At 42.0% G+C, this 19,321-nt stretch overlaps 1 protein-coding gene across 1 annotated transcript in view; it reads left to right on the top strand.

Annotated features, from left to right (window-relative positions):
* Window positions 1-19,321, top strand: part of tmtopsa (teleost multiple tissue opsin a) — a 62,214-nt gene that overhangs the window by 27,262 nt on the left and 15,631 nt on the right. The window contains exon 3 of the mRNA XM_076745189.1: window positions 15,959-16,192. Within this exon, the coding sequence (XP_076601304.1) occupies window positions 15,959-16,192 (234 nt within the window). The remainder of the gene's footprint in view (window positions 1-15,958; window positions 16,193-19,321) is intronic.

Raw genomic sequence — 19,321 nt, 5'->3', positions numbered from 1 at the left:
ATGGGGCAGCGGCCACAGATATATTATCGCTTTGATTGGGCTCTTCCTGACCTATTTTCATGTGGTCTCTTGTACCCTGGCCCTACCTAAAAAAAGCTGTACGCTTATGTTGACTTCTGCTGGAGATTTCCCATTCCCTACAAATGATAATTCTTTTTTAAATCAAGAGGTTTGGAATTGGTTGCTCTGTCATTTGCCCTCTGCCTTTGTAGTTTCTTGTAATCTGCTATTTGTACCATGTCTATTTCTCTTCAAATCTCTAAACTTTCTTCCAAGTTGGTCCTCTGAGATTTGGATCACATCCTTGAGCTTTAGTACAGCTGGTTCCCTTTAAAGTTTCCCATTTGAATGCTGGGCAGGAGAAAGGTCCCAAATGTGGCTGAGGAGAAGCTCTAAAAATTTTGCCTTTAGCCTCAGGGTGGGATTTCAGCACAGTGACCTGCATCATCCGTGCTCTCTTTTGATTTCTGTTGGCTCCTCACAGTACATCCTCTCTTTTTCATCAAACTTTACGTCTTGTTAGTAAAAAAAATAGAATGTAATCTGTAACAAGTCAGTTTATACTGGACATTTTTTGCAATTCCATGTTCTGCAGTATGAAAAGTCTGCTCTAGAGAGAAGAGACACATCAAACCAGAATCCAATTACATTGTCATCATTATTTTTGAGCCCTGCATGGTCAGACACCTGCCTACGTTAGAGACCTACTATATTTTTAGCTCATCCGTCGGTTTCTAAGGTCGTCATCAATCATTATTGGTTGTTCCTTGTTCCATTTTGATCTCCATTTTATGCATGATTTCCATATTGTGTCCCCACTTTACGTCTTTATGTTGTATTTAACTGGAAAGTACTTTGTGAAATCTGATCTAGAAAGATTCTACTGTGTATGAATACATTTTAGTTTCCTTACTTTTTGCTCCTCCATTTCTTTGCTTATTCAAAGTTATACACAAAGTTCAGTTAGGTTAGCTGATTTGTTGTATCTGGGGCCATGGTATTCTCAAAGCAGCCTAATGCTAAAAATAGCTAGCTGTCTGGGTTAGGAGAAGCTAGCTAAAAATAATACTCCTTTGTTTATTATCTAAGAGGATTTCACAAAGCATTTTAGTGCTAAAAGCTCCTGAAAGAAGTTAGAGGGTGTTCAAAGGACTCCCAGGTCACTAATATGCTTCATGTAGCACCGGCCAAAAAATACAGATATGAAAGAAGAAAAACTTATAATGCTCTCCTGTGTAATGAATATTTTATTTCACATTCACTGACAGCCAGGTCACCTTTACATCAATCACTGTGTGTTTATTGAATCTTGAAACATAATGTCACTCACAACAGCAAGGTCTGTTTTTGAGCTTTGGAGTACTCTCAGTTCAATTAGTAAAAGTTGCCCCCAGAAGCCTTGTGAATATGTCTCTAGCACTATTTAGGAGGACTCCTGGGCCAAGACAAGATAGTTTATGGGTACAGCCACTGATTTTCAATACCACCTTGTTGTGATGGGATTGTCTTCCTGACAGCAGGTCTATAAATAACTCAACAAAAAGATTGTCCACATTTGAGTCAATCTTTGTAAATTTTACAACATGACTCATGATAGTGGTGCAGGAACAGGGATTAGCATAATGTAACAATGGAACAAGTAGGGTCGCTTTTGCATTTAAGAGGGCATACAGTTAATATACAACATTGGGAACTACCAACACTGAAAATCCTGTGTAACCCTGTATTTGACGAAAATGCAAATCTTCACATCTGTAGTGTTGCACCTCGGCTAATTGCTTTTTCTCCCCCCACATCAGATTAAATATTCATGTAGATAATTAATTCACTGTTGGAATTTAATGTACCCCTGATGTATTAAACTGGAGCCATACTGGGACAATCAATAATATTCATACCAAATGTGTTTAAAACCACACGGAGGAGAATCGTCCCAATAAGGTGTGTGTGTGTATGCTGGTGTTTTAGGCAGGACACACTGAGCAATGAGCCGTTAGCCTCTTGCCACTAACAGATGAAACACAAGGACAGTCTTAGTCTGTGGCTATCTATGTGTGTATGTGCTTGTATACAGTACATGTGAGTGAGAGTGTGTAAGGGAGTAACATTTTCCATATGGTACATGGAAGTCTGTAAGTGTTTCACTGTAAATTGTATTATTATTATTATCATCATTAATAATAATAATAATAATAATAATAATAAAGAAAGTCTTTGAATGAGCGTAAAAACAAAGTAAAAATAAGATAACATTAAGGATGAAAATAGAAACATTAAAGGTGTCCACACTCTTCTTATGCCTTTAATAAAGTGGCTGTCAGCAACTTGAGACTTAATAGGCGAGGGCTAGAGCAAGTTTTTCGCCTCGTGTGCACACTCTGCCAATCGACGCCTAGGCTTCTGAAGTAACAAGCATAACAGAGCCTCCCAATTTCCCAACAGACACAGGTTCACCACCGGTCTTGTTTAACCGAAATAAGCCTATTTCCTTCTACCCCAGAGAGTCTTAAAGGTTAAAGGGACATTCCAGGAGTTAATGAAGTTCAGCTTGCTCATCATGAGATTAGGAATCATGTAAATAATGTCTGCACTTATAATGTCTTCTGCGGCTCTGAAGGGAGAGTCTGAGAAAATAACTCTGATGATGTCATCAGGTTCTAACAAAACATCCTGCAGAGTTGCATTGTTGGAACTGTAGGCGTCCACTGTTTTCTGAGCTTCACCCATACTACAGACAAAAGGTCAGTGTATCACGGCCCACTGCTGTTGTGATTTTAACCATTCTTTTTTTATTTTGTCTCTTGTCTCTTGTGAGACAAAATAACGTAATTTGAGAGCAATACCAAATCTCTGCAATGTCCCTTTGAGATGCAGCTGTGCTTTAAACTTAAACAGGATATTTTGCATATTCAAGTAAAATCCGTGCCCTTCTGTTTTTTGGGTTTGGCTGTCCTGACACTGGAAACAGTGTTAATTGGGTTCTAAGGGGTGTGACCATTGAACTGGACTCTTTGAAAACTCCAGCTTTAACACTCACTGACATCATCAGGTCTCCTCTGTTTGCAAGGTGCTGCCAAACTTTTCTGTGTCGTGTGTCTTTGACAGTTTGTGAAAATAGTTCTAACAAATTATCTGCCATGTCAGAAAAAGCTTGAACTTTCCAGACATCCTAACTCATCGGATGCCAATTTTCTCATTTTCACATTCCACACCACTGTTCAAGTTGCATAGAGGGAAGTACTAACTGTCAAGCAATTTCTCCAGTTTATTCATACTCACTCACTCTCTGAATGTCCATGACCAAATTCAAATCTTTCCTCGTCTTTGTGTGAATTCGTAAGTGTGTGTCGCTATTTGTGTCAGTGAGTTCGATTGAGCCAGCCAGCTATTGGGTCTAAATTTGGACAAACCCACCAAAAGAGTTGGAATTAAATACTCTTTCACCCCAGTCATACAGATAAAGGCCTATAAGAGCCCAGTTTAGTTCAGTCAAGTGACAATTTTCCCCCAGGCTTCCACCTTACATCAAATTTATCTTCTGGCGGGGTTCTTTTCTTCAGTTTAATGCAGGTAGAAGTTCATACTGAATGGTTTAGGATCAGGATGTGAGGCGTTCTTGATGTCAGAGACGTCAGTTATGTTTACCAACCGCAGGCATGTGTCAGGGCTGCTATCAACTCATCTTTGACACCTTGCTCACATCCAGCGGATATGATTCATTTTGTTCTCTCCATTTGGTGAACTCTATCAAGGACTTTTGACGTCGGATGAAAACTTCGGTCCCTTGATTTTTTTTCCGCACCTCTCAATCAAGAGTCACTTTAGAGCTGCAGGAGGCAAGGACAAGAGGCAGGACCTCCAGATGTTACCAAAAGCAATCTAAGCGTGAAAAAAGCCCTTTAGGTCTACAATTCAACAAGTCAATTCTACATCGCCTGTACAGTGCCGTCCTCTCCCTTAGGTCCTCGGAGTGTTGTTATTCCAAATGAAAATGAATGTACCGGCACTCCATCTCAGCATACCCGCACACACACATTCACCCGCACCAACCTTGCATTCACTGCATCCTCCCCTGAATTCTCCCAGCAGCCCGACAGCCTCACCCTCAATTTGATTCCTGATTCCCTCCCTTACAAGTTGTTTGTCTGTAGAAAGCAGCTGGTGATGCTTATTCCCCAGGGCTGCACAGATTTACTTGACTCTCCCCTCATTCAATAAAAGTTACAATCATGCTCCTTTTTTTGCGCGACCTTGCAGACACCTCGACGCGGCGGCGAGGGGAGAAGAGACGGAGCAGGTGGAGGGAAGGAACGTGGGGATATGGAAAGGCAGGGAGGAGGGGGAGGAGGGGGGGGGGGACAGCGAGTGTTTGTAAAGCGACTCAGTGGAGCGATGAGGATTCTTGCTGAGAGAGGCCCTTTGATGGGCGACAGACAGGCATAGTGTTTGGCAGGCCACAGGAGGCTGGTGGTGTACAGGACTAATGCAGCAGACACAAATTCTGCGATCAATCATGTTTAGCAGCCAACAACTGCGCTGGCAGAACATCCAGGCCGACTCAGAAGCCTCACAATGCTGAGGCAAAACAAGCTAGGCGAAAGTGCTGTGGCTATGTCTTTTCCCCTAATGTATGTGTGTGTGTGTGTGTGTGTGTGTGTGTGTGTGTGTGTGTGTGTGTACTGACTGACTGTCTGGGCGCCCAGGTGTGTGTTTAAATTTGAGTTGAGTACCTTATGTTTGTGTTTTTATATATCTGGGTGTCTATTTTAATAAGGAAGTTCTTGCACCTATATTTGCATGCAGAGTGGATGTATACATCTGAGTGTATATTTCTGTACAGTGTGTGTGTGTGTGTGTGTGTGCGTGCAAACCCACACAGTACTGTCAGGATTGGCTTCAAGAGCCATTCCCCTCTCTCTCTCTCTCTCTCTCTCTCTCTCTCTCTCTCTCTCTCTCTCTCTCTCTCTCTCTGTTACCCACTTCAAGTAAGTAATTTCAGAGGAGAGCTGTCACTCACGCAGTCGCCAACATGTTTTAATGTGACTCTCAGCATTAGTTGAACGTCTTGTCTCAGTGACTGCATTTCCCCCCCCTCTGGCAGAGCGAGGGGGAAGATGATGGAAGGGCGAAAAGTGCGATGAGATTGGTGAGGATGTCGCTTTCTGAGGCGTTCATGTTCTGATGCCAGGATTCGACTTAGCTTTGATATCGCGGTGCAGTTTAAGCTGTCACAGGCCTGCCAACGGGAGAAAAATCACACAGTACAGAGGATTTTTCCAAAGGAACACCGACAAGGTTTTACTTTTTAACATGTGAATAATCAGCTATTACAGCGACGCCTGAAACAAAATGAGCCACTTTTATTATGCTTACAATCTCTGCACTGTAGTTCTTGTAAAGCCCTGGCTTCCAGTCAGAAGCCAGAAGTTTGGGGTATTTTGAAACCACATGATACGCTCGTGTTAAATGTTTAGAAAAAGAAACTCTAGCTGTCGGTTATAAACGGTTTTTATGAGGGTGAGTTCCCTGAGTTAAGACTTGTGGCATTAGAAGTTCAGAAGTTTCCTCCTCGTTAAATGAACTTTAAGACCAAGTTGCCTGCAATGATCACATATCTGCTATTTTGTTCCTCTCCACATCACTTCAGTCACATTCAACAGTCCCAAGATGAGTTTTTGGCTCTCAGTTTTTCAGAGTTAGATGCAGCTGACTTACAGACTTGAAAATGGGAAAAGCTTCTTGTAAAAAATTGAAGGAGATACGGAGTCAGAGTTTACAGTAAAGGCACTCAGAAAATGGCTTCTAATCTTTCTTTCCTGGTTGAGGCAGTGTACTGTTCCAAAACTACTCCAGCCCACCTCTCCCGGGAGTTACACACGGGTTGATAGCGCATGCTCGCAAAGGAAATCTCCTTACGTGGTAGATCTTAATTGCTTCAAATGATTTGTCTTGGGTCTCTATTTTCTCAAGAGTCTCCAAGGGTATATACACTTAAAGAAGACAGTCAGAGAAGGTTATTTGTTTCGGTCTGCTTCACTGAAAGCACTCACATGACAGCCTTCTCTTTTAAAGTTGTGTGTGTGTGTGTGTGTGTGTGTGTGTGTGTGTGTATTTGTCTAACTGGCAACGCAAACATGGCTGCAGCTGCTGCACATTTCTCGAGCCAGTGAGCGCTGGCCAAGCTGGAAGCCTCACCTGCTGGTTACAGCATGGGGCGAACTCCCACAACAACTTCCCAAAATTAGGATAGAGAGACAAAAGCAGGAGAGGGTGAACGGCACTTTAGTCTCTCCACTGATTTGCCATTAACAATTAGACTCACAGGAGCCTGCGACAGAAATCAAAATCTACCTGCGTGCAGCTCCTCCTTACATGACTCCATTTCTCCCCCTTTGGTATGTTCACTCTCCCTCCTCACCTCTCTTGTTTCTCTCTGCTGCACTGATCCCAGCTCCTTCCTCCTGTATGCTTTTACCTCTCAAAAAAACAACCTCTCTCCATTACGTCTCACTCTTCCCACTCCCCCTCCATCTTCCTCTGTCTGTTCTCACCTCCATGTCTGGCCCATACCGCCTGCTTTCTGTCGCATCGCCGCCACCACCAATCTCACAGTCTAATAGCCAGTGTCTGGTGCTGTTGTGGGTGGGAGGGAGGGCAGGCAGCAGCTGGGGAAGGCGCAGGAGGTACTGACTGCCACCATCCTCCCAGGGCTGAGGTGATTTTTAGCAGCCGGTCTGGCAGCCGCCAGCTCCATCCATGTAATCCAGTTAGCCGACCTGAAGACTCCAAATTAACTGATTATGTGGATTAATTAATAACATTTAGAGTGCACTAATGTGGTTGTGTGTGTGGGTGTTGGATGCATGGAGGAGCTGGGGGCATCTGGTGTGATCGCTGTGTGGTCGCCGGCAGTGACCAAGTCTTTTCTAAAGTGCTCTTGTATTGAATGCTATCATTGTCTCATTCAATCTGCTTTTCATGATGCGATTATAGATATCAGCAAATAAACACAGCCGCATTTGTACCAGAGCTAATGAAGACATAAAAGACAGGAAGTGGAAATTGTCGGAAAATCTTTCGATAAAGTGAGAGAAAAGAGACGAGGAACATTTGGACTTGGGTAAATGAAACTGTGAGGATGAAACTGAACGAGTGGAAGAGCTGATAACAAAGCAGAAACATAGAGTGATTACTGTAGGGCGTGTGGAAAGCAAGGTTTGGTATGTAATGACTCAACAGTTCTTGTCAGAGCAGTTGTCGAAATGGAAACAGTCAGAGTTGTGTGTTGATTTATTTCTGCCTCGTCTGAGCTCCGTGCCAACATGGCTGTCAGTCTGTCTCCATCCACCTGCAGACCAGCTCTATGTGTGTTTGCTGGAGGTGGCACATCCTCCACACTGGGGACCTCACATGTGCCTACTGGCCTGATACCAAACACAGACTCACACTCTGCCCTGAAACTCCTCCAAAAAACACCAAAACACTCAACTTCAGTGCACAAAGTTGAAAAGATGCTCTCGGCCAAGGTTATCACATCTTTAATGTCTGACAGTCTGACATGAATGTTTCCTTTGTGACTCAGATTTAAAGATCTAAATCATAAATTATATCATGAACAAATAAAAACGAGGAAAATGTGTGGTTATAATAGCATAACACGATAATTACAATCTTAAAATAAATCTTGGAAGACTATTTGCCTGGAAGAAAAAAATGCAGGTTAAAACTATTTACACTCAAAAGAGCCACTCACAGCTCTGTTCACTCTATTATCTGATTAAACTGATAAAAAGCAGCTGATCCCTCCAGTGTGTCATGAGGCTTCAGAGAGGACGACCACACGAACACAAATGCATGCTGAACCTGAGGTTTCACACGGCTTATTGCATCCAAGCCTGTAATTTGAGCAGTTCATGCATGTTATGAAATAACCTGCAGTTGTTTTCCCTTTCACCGCCTGCCTCCAAATAAGGTTTATCTGCCGCTCAAACCTGAAAAATGTATTTTTGAAACAAAACAGAAGACAGAAATACAATTCTGGAAGTTAATGTGGTGTAGTATGGATAGGACAGGTTCCAAACTAATCTAACACAGTTTTTTGACGCATTTTATTTGGAAGAAAATGTGTGTAACGTGCTTGCTGCTGAAATTTTGCAGTTGAAACATTTGAAATTGTTAAAATATTGAAAAAAGTTGAAATTTTAGTTGAAGTGGAAGTCAAAGAAGAGGAAGTGGCGGTTAAAATGGAGGGGCTGAAAGAACACCTCAGATGAAGTGAAGTTCAGCACTGAATTAAGTTGAAGTGTCAACTTAAACGTAAGCCCTGACTAAAGTATATGTTGAAGGGAAACTGCTGAGAGGAGAAGCGGTGAAGTGTCGGTCGAAGTGAAAATGATCATTGAAGTGGGAGTCCAGTGTACACTGAATATACTTAAACATAACTGGAAAAAGATGGTAGTTCCTAGTAAATTATACTGTATTGTTTTCTCTAGATTGTATTTAGAGATTATATCTATTTATATACATATATATCAAGACTCTGGCCAGCTTTAGTGCCAATGTTTTCCAATAAAAAGATTTTTTCCATTGACTGAGTCTGTCCTCGTGCCCAGTCTCCATAAACCACAATTTTATGGCCAATTCGACAGGCCACTGGAAGGAGCGCCGGGCAGGCAGTCGCAAATGTTGAGTCAACATATTGCCTCTTGCTAGTTTTCTGCTATTGATTTAGCTCGTGTGGCAAATTAGAACCAATAAAAATGTTCACTTCAGTATTTCTCTTTCTGTGTCTCTGTGCTTGAACTCATGAAATGCAAATGTTTTTTAAATTCAGATAAATGTATGCCATTCAGAGACTGCTGAATGAAGCAAGAACTGTCTTTTAATTTTTGGCTTGTAAAGTACTCAAAGCATTTAATTTCTCTTTTTCAACTGCCCTGGTGTTTAATTCAATATATACAGTATAAGCGACAGAATATGCCAAATATGGACTGTGAACTGCTCTCCTTGAAAAATAAACAGGATGGATGTTTGGACTCTGCAGCACTTTCTGCCTTACTAGACCTTTCCATCACCACTGACAAGACTATAACGACTAGTGCCTAAAGCCAGCTGGAGCCCTCACTTGATTCTAGACAAGGAACTGACATACAAACTCCACAATGCAGCCAGAACTGAAGTATGGGGGCTCAATCTCCCAAAAAAATCCATCAAATCTGATCGTTCCCCACCCAGGACTCTGCTCGACTCTTTCCCAAAACTTAAATCATCCTTGCCTTGACCACTGCAACAGCAACTGCCGTCAGGCTGCTGAAATATTCTTTTAAACAGAAACTCATCCATGATTCCCTCATTTCTTGCATGTCCTTCAACTCTTCACATCCTTGAATGATGCTAATCATAATGGAGCTGCGGCCTGAACCAATGGCGCTCTAAACTCTGCTGCTACCTGCTACGTTCCCCCCTGTAAGAAGACCAGATCATCACTTTTTTTGGCTGCATTTCTCTCTGCCTGTCTGGGGTGGAGTAACCTTCTGTCTCTGCTCAGCAGAGAGAAATGCCTTCTTATTTTTTGCAGTCTCTTCAAGAAGACCAGCGGGTGCCTTAGAGAGAGCTCACTTCATATCTGTCCAGTGCTTATTGTTAAAGGCATGTACAGGAACTGATTTCACCATTCACTCCTTATAAAATCCTCCTCTGAACATGAAGTGTGAACAGTTAAATGCTGACAGTAAAATGTAACTGTCACATTTCTCAAATGACACAATGCAGTTTATCCTTCTCTCTCACTTCACACACCATTATTCACCCTCTTACATGTGACATGCTGTGATTAGAATAGATGGCTTTGCCTACAGATAGGAAATTTTACACTCAGCGCCAGTGTGACAGCACAAGACCAGGAAGTGACTTGTCTTGTCCCGCAGGGGGACGACACGGCTGACACATATTGAAAGCGCGTTCTTAATGTCAGCTTCAGTGTCATCCGGAAGAGCAAATGTCTGCATGGCACAAAGCGCACAGATGCAAGCATTTAGACAGGCAAAAAGAAGGAAAACCCACAAAACACACAATCACTGTCATACACGTCTCTCCTATTCAGACAGGCACACTCACATAGCCTTATCCATGCAGCAGCGTGCAGTAAACATGAGGGGTTGGCAGGTGACATCGCTTTTTGTCCTCTCCATCTGATATTTAAGGAGATTTTTGTGCTTTTAAGCAGAAATGTTAATCAACCAAAATTCATTTGCAGATTTTTGATCTTGATCTCCACATGCACTACACATGACACTCCTTCAGGCCTGGCAGTTAAGTGGTTTTCTTGAAGGTCTGTCCTCCATGTGTCAACATTCAGCCTATCTTGCAGCCATGAATTGTTTCTTTCAGCTGTGCCAGTGCTTTCTATACCAGGATGAATGCTTTTCCAATAAAAATACTCATAAAAATTCCACGAGAATAGACCCGATCAATGTAGTAGCCAAGGTCTAAAATGCAAGTCACATAAGGCACTGGGCGCCAATACGAGGAAAACTGCTGCAAAACTGCTGCGACACACACTGTAAAACCTCTTAATCATCAATAATTAAATCATCATAGTCTGAACCATTAGGTCCAGTAGAAGGTATTAGTACATTAGTAGTATTATTACAGTATAGGAACTGATGGAAACTTCACACGCTGACTGAGCAGCTTTCATGAGAGAGTTGGCTGCTGCGTCTCGGTACTTCATCCAATGTTTGATAAATATGACACTAGCTTACACAGGCCTTTTTCCTCTGAGGAGATTTTGACAAGTCAGAGTAGGAAAAGCAAGTTCAATTAATGGAATTATTGAGGGCTGAATTCCATTTAGCTGCTTCAGTGGCAGGTTCCTGGTATTGTGCGTGCTGGCTCACTGTCACGGCCTCCTGGGTCACTTGACTAGAACAGAGCCCTCTTTAATGCTATTAGCTCGCACTATGACACATCCAAAATGTCCATGGTAGAGAAAAGGACTGTTTCTGTTTCTGGTGGGGGCTGACACACACATACACATGGCACATTTGCAATTTGATTATGTGCTGGTGTGTGACACAGGAAAAAAGGCAGGGTACAAACATGGACACGCTGAGAGTCGAAGCACTCACAGACACACATAATTAAAGCTCAAAGCCATTTAATTTACCTCAACATTTAATCTACTGTTCCTTTTAGTTTGATTCAAAACTAATTTTAACATTGCAGCACATCGGCCAAATGATCTGTCGAAAAACTGACAGCTCGCCAGGGACTCAAGAGGAGACAATGCTCCTTCTGTCGTCGCAAAGGAAAATTAGCCACCGGATATTTAATTTAGTCAGTGAACGCTGTGAAGATATTCTCTCTTGACAAAGATTTCCCATCAAACCGTCCTTGACAAATTCTTTCCCACCCGTCTATCCACACTCTGTGAGCATCAGTGCTGCGCTGGACCGCTGCCCGCAATCTACAACTCTATTTCAAACTGTCACGACGCGGAGCTAAAAAGAAAGTGGCTGCTGTTCTCAGTTCACTGCCTCCTTAGTGCAACATCATGTCGTCCATCATCAAAAACTTACTGTTTATTTTGATGCTCATTACCAAGCTTGTAGTCGTCAACATTTTGACAAAAGGCTGCAACAGATTTGTGCCGTCACACGGACGCAACACATAAATATTAATAAAACGGCTTTGGGGATTGCTGTTTAGCATATGAAACAGTTTCTCTGTGAGGCCAGTCAATTAGTAAGCTAGCTCCTTTCACCAGCCTCCCAGCCTTTGATTGCAATCATTCACCACTTACTCTCCATTTCCTCAATTTGTCTGTGATCTCTGCCACTTCATTTATTTAATCAGAGCCAAGATTGAAGCTTTTAGCCACCTATTCTCCCGAGCTGACAAAGTGAGAAAGTGTACAGGGTTGGAACGGAGCCAAACTGGCAGTAAAACTGAAACTTTTCTGAGCTGAAATGACAGACGACCTTTTCAGCTGAACAAGGATGGATTCTAAAAACTTTCAAAACACGAGAAGGCGGTAAAAAGACATAAATGTGTGTAGCCCTAGGCAGCTTATCCAATGTGTCATGCAGCTTATCCAATATACAGATGGCACTGAACTGTCACCCAGCTCCTGGCAGGATACCTAGCAGTTTATGGACATATTGGCTGTTGTTGCAAGTTAAAATTATTTTTGTATTTGGTTTCTTTGAGTTCATACTGGCCTCTTTCAAGTAAATCAGACAAAAATCAAACTGTCTCCTCAGGACCTTGTTTATTGGACTTTTTGTCCTGCTGTTGTCCTGCCAACTTAGAGCTTTGACGCCAGAGGGACTCAAAACAAATTCATTTTCTCCCAGTGGCTTCATCGTGATAGGCTGTGAAATTGACTGTTCACTAAACTCCTGTCCAGTCATAGTTTAGGAAGTGTAACTAGGCATGGCAGGTCTATCAAGTCTTGGACTTTTACTCGTATTTAAGCACCATGCATGGGGGCGAGAGCAACACTTGGTAAAGAGTATCAAAAGTTTTTTTTTTTCTTTCCTAAACCAAAAGTGTATTTGCTGCTTTAACATACGCTACGAACATTAGCAAAATGTCCTCAAAGCAAAATGTCCACAATGTCCTCCATTGTGTATCATTTGCCCACTGTGTGGAAGTTCGTCCTGGGTACTATACTACTATATTAGAACATAGGCTAATGTTAGCATTATGTCTGTCCTGCTCTTTATTGGATTTCTATAAATTTACACTCCAGCACCCTCATCAAACTTGTTATCTGAGGTCCTTGTCCTACACACTTTGCTTTCATAATGTTAAAAGTGAAAGATACGGTTGGAAAATATGAATAAGAAAGCATAAATGTCATAACCACCACACCTCTGTCCTGTACAAGAAAACTAAGAGGCCAAACGGGGCTATGTTAGGATGAAATTGTTTGATTTTCCCATATCATACTTGAAATATTATGACAAACTAGTGCTACACTCGGGTCATCAACTGGTGAGGGTGCTGACTTTCGCCTGGAACATGCAGATAGCCTGCATGAAGCACATTACAATACAGCCATCTAGTGCATATTAATGACTCCCATTTGCAGAAGTCAACTTGAAAGCCAGCCACAGACACCAACTCTTGGAGCTAATGTTAGCTTAATTAGCCATCTACAGCAGGTACATTCTGCTCGAGACAGTTGTCATTTCAGCCGGCAAAATGTATGCTTGTTCGTTAGAAATGAGAAGCCTGCTTTTGTCTGCCTCCGTCTGAAATCACGACCCATTGTCAAAAGAATTACTAAGCTGGTAGCTCATGACAAACCATGACACAGTTTGCCTGAAAGGAACTAACGTAGTGCAGTGTAAACACTTCACAGTTTGAATACAATAGTCTAAACATGTTTTGTATGAACACACACTGAATTCCCATTAGAAGACTTGTGGAAGTCTCAGGTGGGGGTAAAAGACAAATGTAAAGAGTCTGTCAATCACTGGCATGGCTTGATTAATCTGCCACAATGCTTATTTGCTCTGTGTCATATTATGGCAGCAAGGCAAACACTCTGCCTGTCTGGTGAAAGCTGAGTGCCATATTAATGTGTATATTCATGCAAATGCTGCACTGTGAGTGGCAGCACGGGGGTCTAAATGAATGCAGTTTACAGAATGGTCAGAATAATGTGAACAGAACAATGTGGAGAGGTGCACCTAAACATACTTTATAATAATTTACAGACCCATGCATAAACATGTATTCATCATGCATGCAGAATGTGCTCAAATGGAAATGTCTATATATAGTCTTAAACATGGAGGTTTCATGCAGGGGTGAGCAGAGAGTGAGAATTAGCTGTCAAGGGAATGACGACTGATCACTGGACTCATTACTGGAGTTTTTTGTTCTGTTTAAGTCACGCTGTTTGTCTGCTTTGAGTGACTTACTTGTATGTGTGAAACTATGCGTACAACTATGTGATCAGTACCTACTTTCTGAGAATATCACCATCTGACGTCACCTCCACCCCCTCAAAAAAGAAAAAAAAAAAGCAAAAAGAAAACCTGCCACTGCTGAAACCAGTCTGTCAGTGTGTGTGTGTGTCTCCATGGTGGTGAAACAGCGGTGAGTGACAGCCGCCGACATGCAGCCATCAGGCAGAGACACAAATGGAGACTGAGAAAGTTTGTGGAGAGTGAGGGTGTTTTTAACTTTGAAAGTTTGTCCATGTGAAGGTGAGTGTGTGTGTGTGTGTGTGTGTGTGTGTGTGTGTGTGTGTGTGTGTGTGTGTGTGTGTGTTGGCCTCCATGTTCATGGCTGCATCAGACAGCAGATTAGCCTGTGACATTAACAGTAACTGGACAAAATCACTGAGGGGTGTAGTAATAAAATAAAAGGTGGAAAAACTGAATTGAACTGAACTGAACTAAATGATCCAATTTTAAACAAAGGTGAACTCAAAAAAAGTGAGTAAAATGATCATAGATGTAGGCTGCTTAAATATATAATCACCTGATAAGTTTATTTTTAATAGGAGACAAAAAGTACTTTGCTCCCTCAGCTGAAGGATGAGGATGGATTTGCTCCACCTGCTCCACTGCTCAGCTGCCTGCGGTCTGGGGTAAGAAACACGAGTGGTCAGACAATCATACTGGTTGTAAACAAGCTGATGGTTTGGCCAGATCATGTCACTTTTCATTTCACAGAAAAAAGCGAGGGTGCAAAACGTGTACAGTAGATTAAAGTCAAACGTTAAGTCAAGACTGCATGCATGACTGTTTGAGTCGTAATTTTACATTCACTTTTGTTTTCTCTTCCAAATGACCAGTAGCTGTACCTCTACAGTGGTCTGAGTGCTTGTGTTTCTTGCCCTTGTCAGACTTTCTTTGACAATGTTGCAGCGTTTCCAGATCTTAGCAGCTGATGAAATAGTTTGACATTTGGGGAAATATATATTTGCTTTCTTGCCGAGAGTTAGATAACAGATTGATATCAATCTCATCTCTTTACTGTATGGTAAATATGTAGCTGGAGACAGCAAAGCTTAGCTTATCATAACAACTGGAAACATGGAGAAGTTGTTGGCTTGTCTCGGTCCAAAGAGAAATAAATTTGCCTGAAAGCAACTCTAACACTCAGTAATTAAAAATGTATATCCCCTTTGTTTGCCAGGCAACCAGCAGCAACTCCAGGAAGTTCCTGTGCCAAAAAAAGATTACAGTCTTTGTGCTAAGCTAAGCTAACCTTCAACTGGCTACTCATATTTCACAAACAAATCAGAGAGCAGTATGTCCAGTCGTACAGTATGTTGTTGCTGTGCTTGCAGATTTGCATATCACAGAGGAGTGGACTATTAGCCTTGGCAGGGATGTGGGATCTAACTGCGACTCTATCTGAGCATTATCTTATTCACGAGGGGATTGATGTCCGAAATAACAAACAAACAAAAAGCTGAGTTGTAATTATCTTTTAATTTCAGGACTACACTGTGTGTGTGGGCATGTCATTTTGTCAGAAAACGATGTGCAATCACTTAACGCGTTTGTGCCACTTAATATCTGTGTTTGAGATCAAGACTTGCAGTGAATCCAATGATCAGCGACAACAAAGCGCTCTCAGTCATTCTGTTCTTCCCCTGCCTCTGTCTCCCCGCTGATTAGAGTCTGTCTGTCTGCAGATGTTGAGATGAGTTTCCCTGCCCCCTCCTCTCATCGCCTCTCTGTACGCCTTTCAATCCCTGCCTTCACCCTGTCTGACCTGCACTCCATTCTGTCGCTCCTGCATTTTGCTGCTGGAGTCCTCTTCTAACAGCTCTCTCCCATAGGGGAACATTCGGATGCCTTGTGGCAGCAAAAGTCAAAAACCTTTATGTCTGAACACATTGTGTCATCGCAGGAGATTGCTCGCTCAACGAAGTCTTATTTCCCACCCTCTCCTTATTTTCTCGCTCTCTTTCCCTCACTGTCTCCAGGTCAGCGGGATCAACGCGTCGATGAGCAGGAAACGTGAGCAGCGTGTGCTTTTCATGGTGGTGATTATGGTGATCTGCTACCTGTTGTGCTGGCTGCCTTACGGCATCATGGCCCTGCTGGCCACCTTCGGGCCGCCAGGCTTGGTCACGCCTGAGGCAAGCATCATCCCCTCAGTCCTGGCTAAGACAAGCACGGTCATCAACCCAGTCATCTATGTCTTCATGAATAAACAGGTGAGAGTGGGAGGGAAGGCTGAGGCCGAGGTCAGTGCTTTTTATCATCCAGTGTCACGAAGTGGCCACCTGGCCTCACACTGTTGTCACGGTGGTTTGATATAATGGAAATGAGTCATTGTTTTATATTCTGATGTCATTACGGTGCCTTCTTGACACTGAATAATCTAAATGATGTTCTTGTGTGCGGATGATGAATAAGACGGTGGTTTTGTCACATTGTATCGAGCTATTTGCAACAGATTCAAGGAGAAACGCCCAAGTCCCATTGTGCGATGTCACACTGAAGAAATAATGTGTTATTTTTGGACATGTGAATGATGGCTTTCTACCTTTGTTAATGTGCTATAATAAGCGTATCGAGAAGCGTCACAATGAGGTAATGAGCTATCAAATGACAACAATCCAATAAGAAGAGAGGGGAGTCACTGTCTGGATCCTCCTCGACTCCATCTTGTCCAAGTTTGCATTTTGGTGTATCTCAGGCTACGTTTAACAACCCAAGTCTTTCATATAATCCTCAACAACTGCTGGTACTTACTCGCTGCTTATCGAACCAGCAGGGCTATTTGCAATATTATGAAGGCAGTTTTGATCATTAAACTAACAGTAGGTCCCGACTTTGCTTGTGTCCACTTTAGACAACATGATAAATCACTTTGGGAGTTATTATCTTTAAGTGGGAGCTCCTATTTTGAGTTTGTTGTTGTGGCCTTGGACTATGATTGTGTTATTTGCTTATTCTACTACTTTATTACATTTAAGTTGCCTGTGAGGAGGTAAATAAAAAGCGACATGGGTCCACGTCACATCGCCCCCATAGCTCACGTCATTTCACACTAGGTTTATCACTACTATGAACTTTTTTTTTAAATTTGTGCATTCCCCCAATATGCGATGCTTGAATAATATTAATGTATGAAAGCTCCAAATCAAGCACTTCAAGGATTTGTCTGTAACATTAAAAGAAAATTTTCAATTTTGGAAAATGAGAAGATGATTTTTGCTTATTGAGTCATGAATATTTTAAGGAACTGATTGAGATTTTGGGAGTTTAGTTTCTTTGCTTTCTGGTGGATAATTAGATAAGTTAGTTAGATGTGGTAAATAGAGGTCTACAGTCAGCAGCCAGTAGCGTAGCTTAGCAACAAGCCAAGACTCAAGGCAGTTAATGCCCCCACCACATAATCCCATGTAAAACTACCAATTGTAATTTTCACATTTAATCTTATTGAATAAACAAATGAGATATATCATGTTCATCAATAAGATTGAGAGATAAGATTGAGAGAATCTCGTAGATGGATCGTGTTACCTTCAAACAGAGCCGGGCTAGCTGTTTCCCCTTTTATGCTAAGCTAAGATAGTATCCACCAGAAAGCAAATAAGCACATTTCCAAAATGTCAAACTATTTCCTAGATACTTGTGACTAAATAAATGACAATCAAAGTAATAAAAGTGACATAGTTTGGGGTTTATTATCATTTAAAACTCCCAAACTCAGTGTGGTTTGATCAGATTTCACATTCAGATGGTGCCCAATCCTGACTGGTGCACGCAAATATGCAATATCAATTTATTCTCAGTGAATCCCACCTACTTCACACCAACTGGAGGGCAAAAAGAAAAATAACTAATACTATCCTAACTTCAGCAAACTATGGTGAGTTCATGTGCAGTAGGATTCCATCAACTAGCCTACAGCAAGACGCTCATTAAGAAAATACGTTTTCAGAGCCTTTAAATTTGTAGTCACATGTGTCTCAAAGTTCAATACAGCAGTGGAAGAAATGCTGCAAACACGTCTGTTCATCTGTCACAAGTTGAAAGGAGAAGAGAGAGCGGGCTCTGCCTGGACAGTGAGGGCCCCGCTTATGCTTTTTTGGCTTGAGGGCCAGAGAGACAGGAGACAGGATGAAAGCCAAAAGGCAGCCAGGGTTGGGAAGTGAACTCCAACATCAGACGTGTTTCATCAGTCATTCCTCGTGTTATGCCACTAGTGGCCAACATGTGGAGAACCATATCTGATTATAAACTAGCTGTACATACATACTAAATTATTAATTAAGGACTAGGGGACACAAAGCCTCAAATAATTAATCACAGCAGACCTTAAAAGTAGTGTCACATTTATCATGCAACTCTCGGCTGTTTTTGTTATTTAATTAAATCCACAGGCTGATGGCTGACTGTTGATTCATTCAGTTGGAGCCTTTGTATTTAGCAGTTTCAGGTTCGGCCAAGACGGAAAGAACAATGCTTGAGATGGATCTGAGATTCCTTTTTCCTGAAAATTAGATGAGGTTATTTTCAGCAAAGGTCTTTGGCGAATTGAAATCCGATTTAATGAGACACATTGGCAGTAGGAGGAGGAGTGCTGATGCACTTTTAAATGAGAGGACAGGTATTGTTAGTTTTAACGAGGCCATAATATATAATGACTGATTGCATTTAAATCACCTGCTTCCTTATGGAGCTTTAAACAGTAACAGTTCACAACCGGAGCAGCTACAACTGCAGAGTCTGAAAAGTGACTCAAACGTCTTTCCAAACACGTTGATTGTTGACTGCAACATGCTGCATTTAATCACCTATTTAATATTTTTTTTTATTGTTTTGCATGTTTACCAAGGCTGCATTACCAACTGGGCACAGCGGGACGCTGCCTCGGGGCTCCAGACTCTTACTTGTGTTTGGCAACGCGTGGGTTGAGATAAATCTGATGGGACACTGGCTGATTGAAAAAAACACTTCTTTTGTTCTTTGTTTTCATGTGAAATTATTGATACTTGCGCCTCTTTGGGCCTCTAAAAATCATCCGAATGTAACAATCCACTGAGGGAAAAAAGCTCACTCTGGTTTGATTGCTGTCGACTCAAATCTGAGCAGAGCTGAGCAAATCTATAACCTGTGATGAGCGGTCGCAAGTACACGTTCCTCATTTAAATGGGCCCGCAAACTAAGTGGCAATTAGTCTGTGATATTCTGATGAACTCTAAATTTGTTTGGTAACAGTCTGTGCACCATCCGTGCAAAATCATGGCTTTAGTTTGACACCTGAATTATTACCTCATTTTGAGGCCTCAGGGTTCCGGAACTAAAATCTACTTTTCAGGCCTTTGTTGTTT

The sequence above is a fragment of the Chaetodon auriga genome, chromosome 12, assembly GCF_051107435.1.
Source record: "Chaetodon auriga isolate fChaAug3 chromosome 12, fChaAug3.hap1, whole genome shotgun sequence".
NCBI lineage: Eukaryota > Metazoa > Chordata > Actinopteri > Chaetodontiformes > Chaetodontidae > Chaetodon > Chaetodon auriga.
This window is presented reverse-complemented; position numbering and strand designations above follow the sequence as displayed.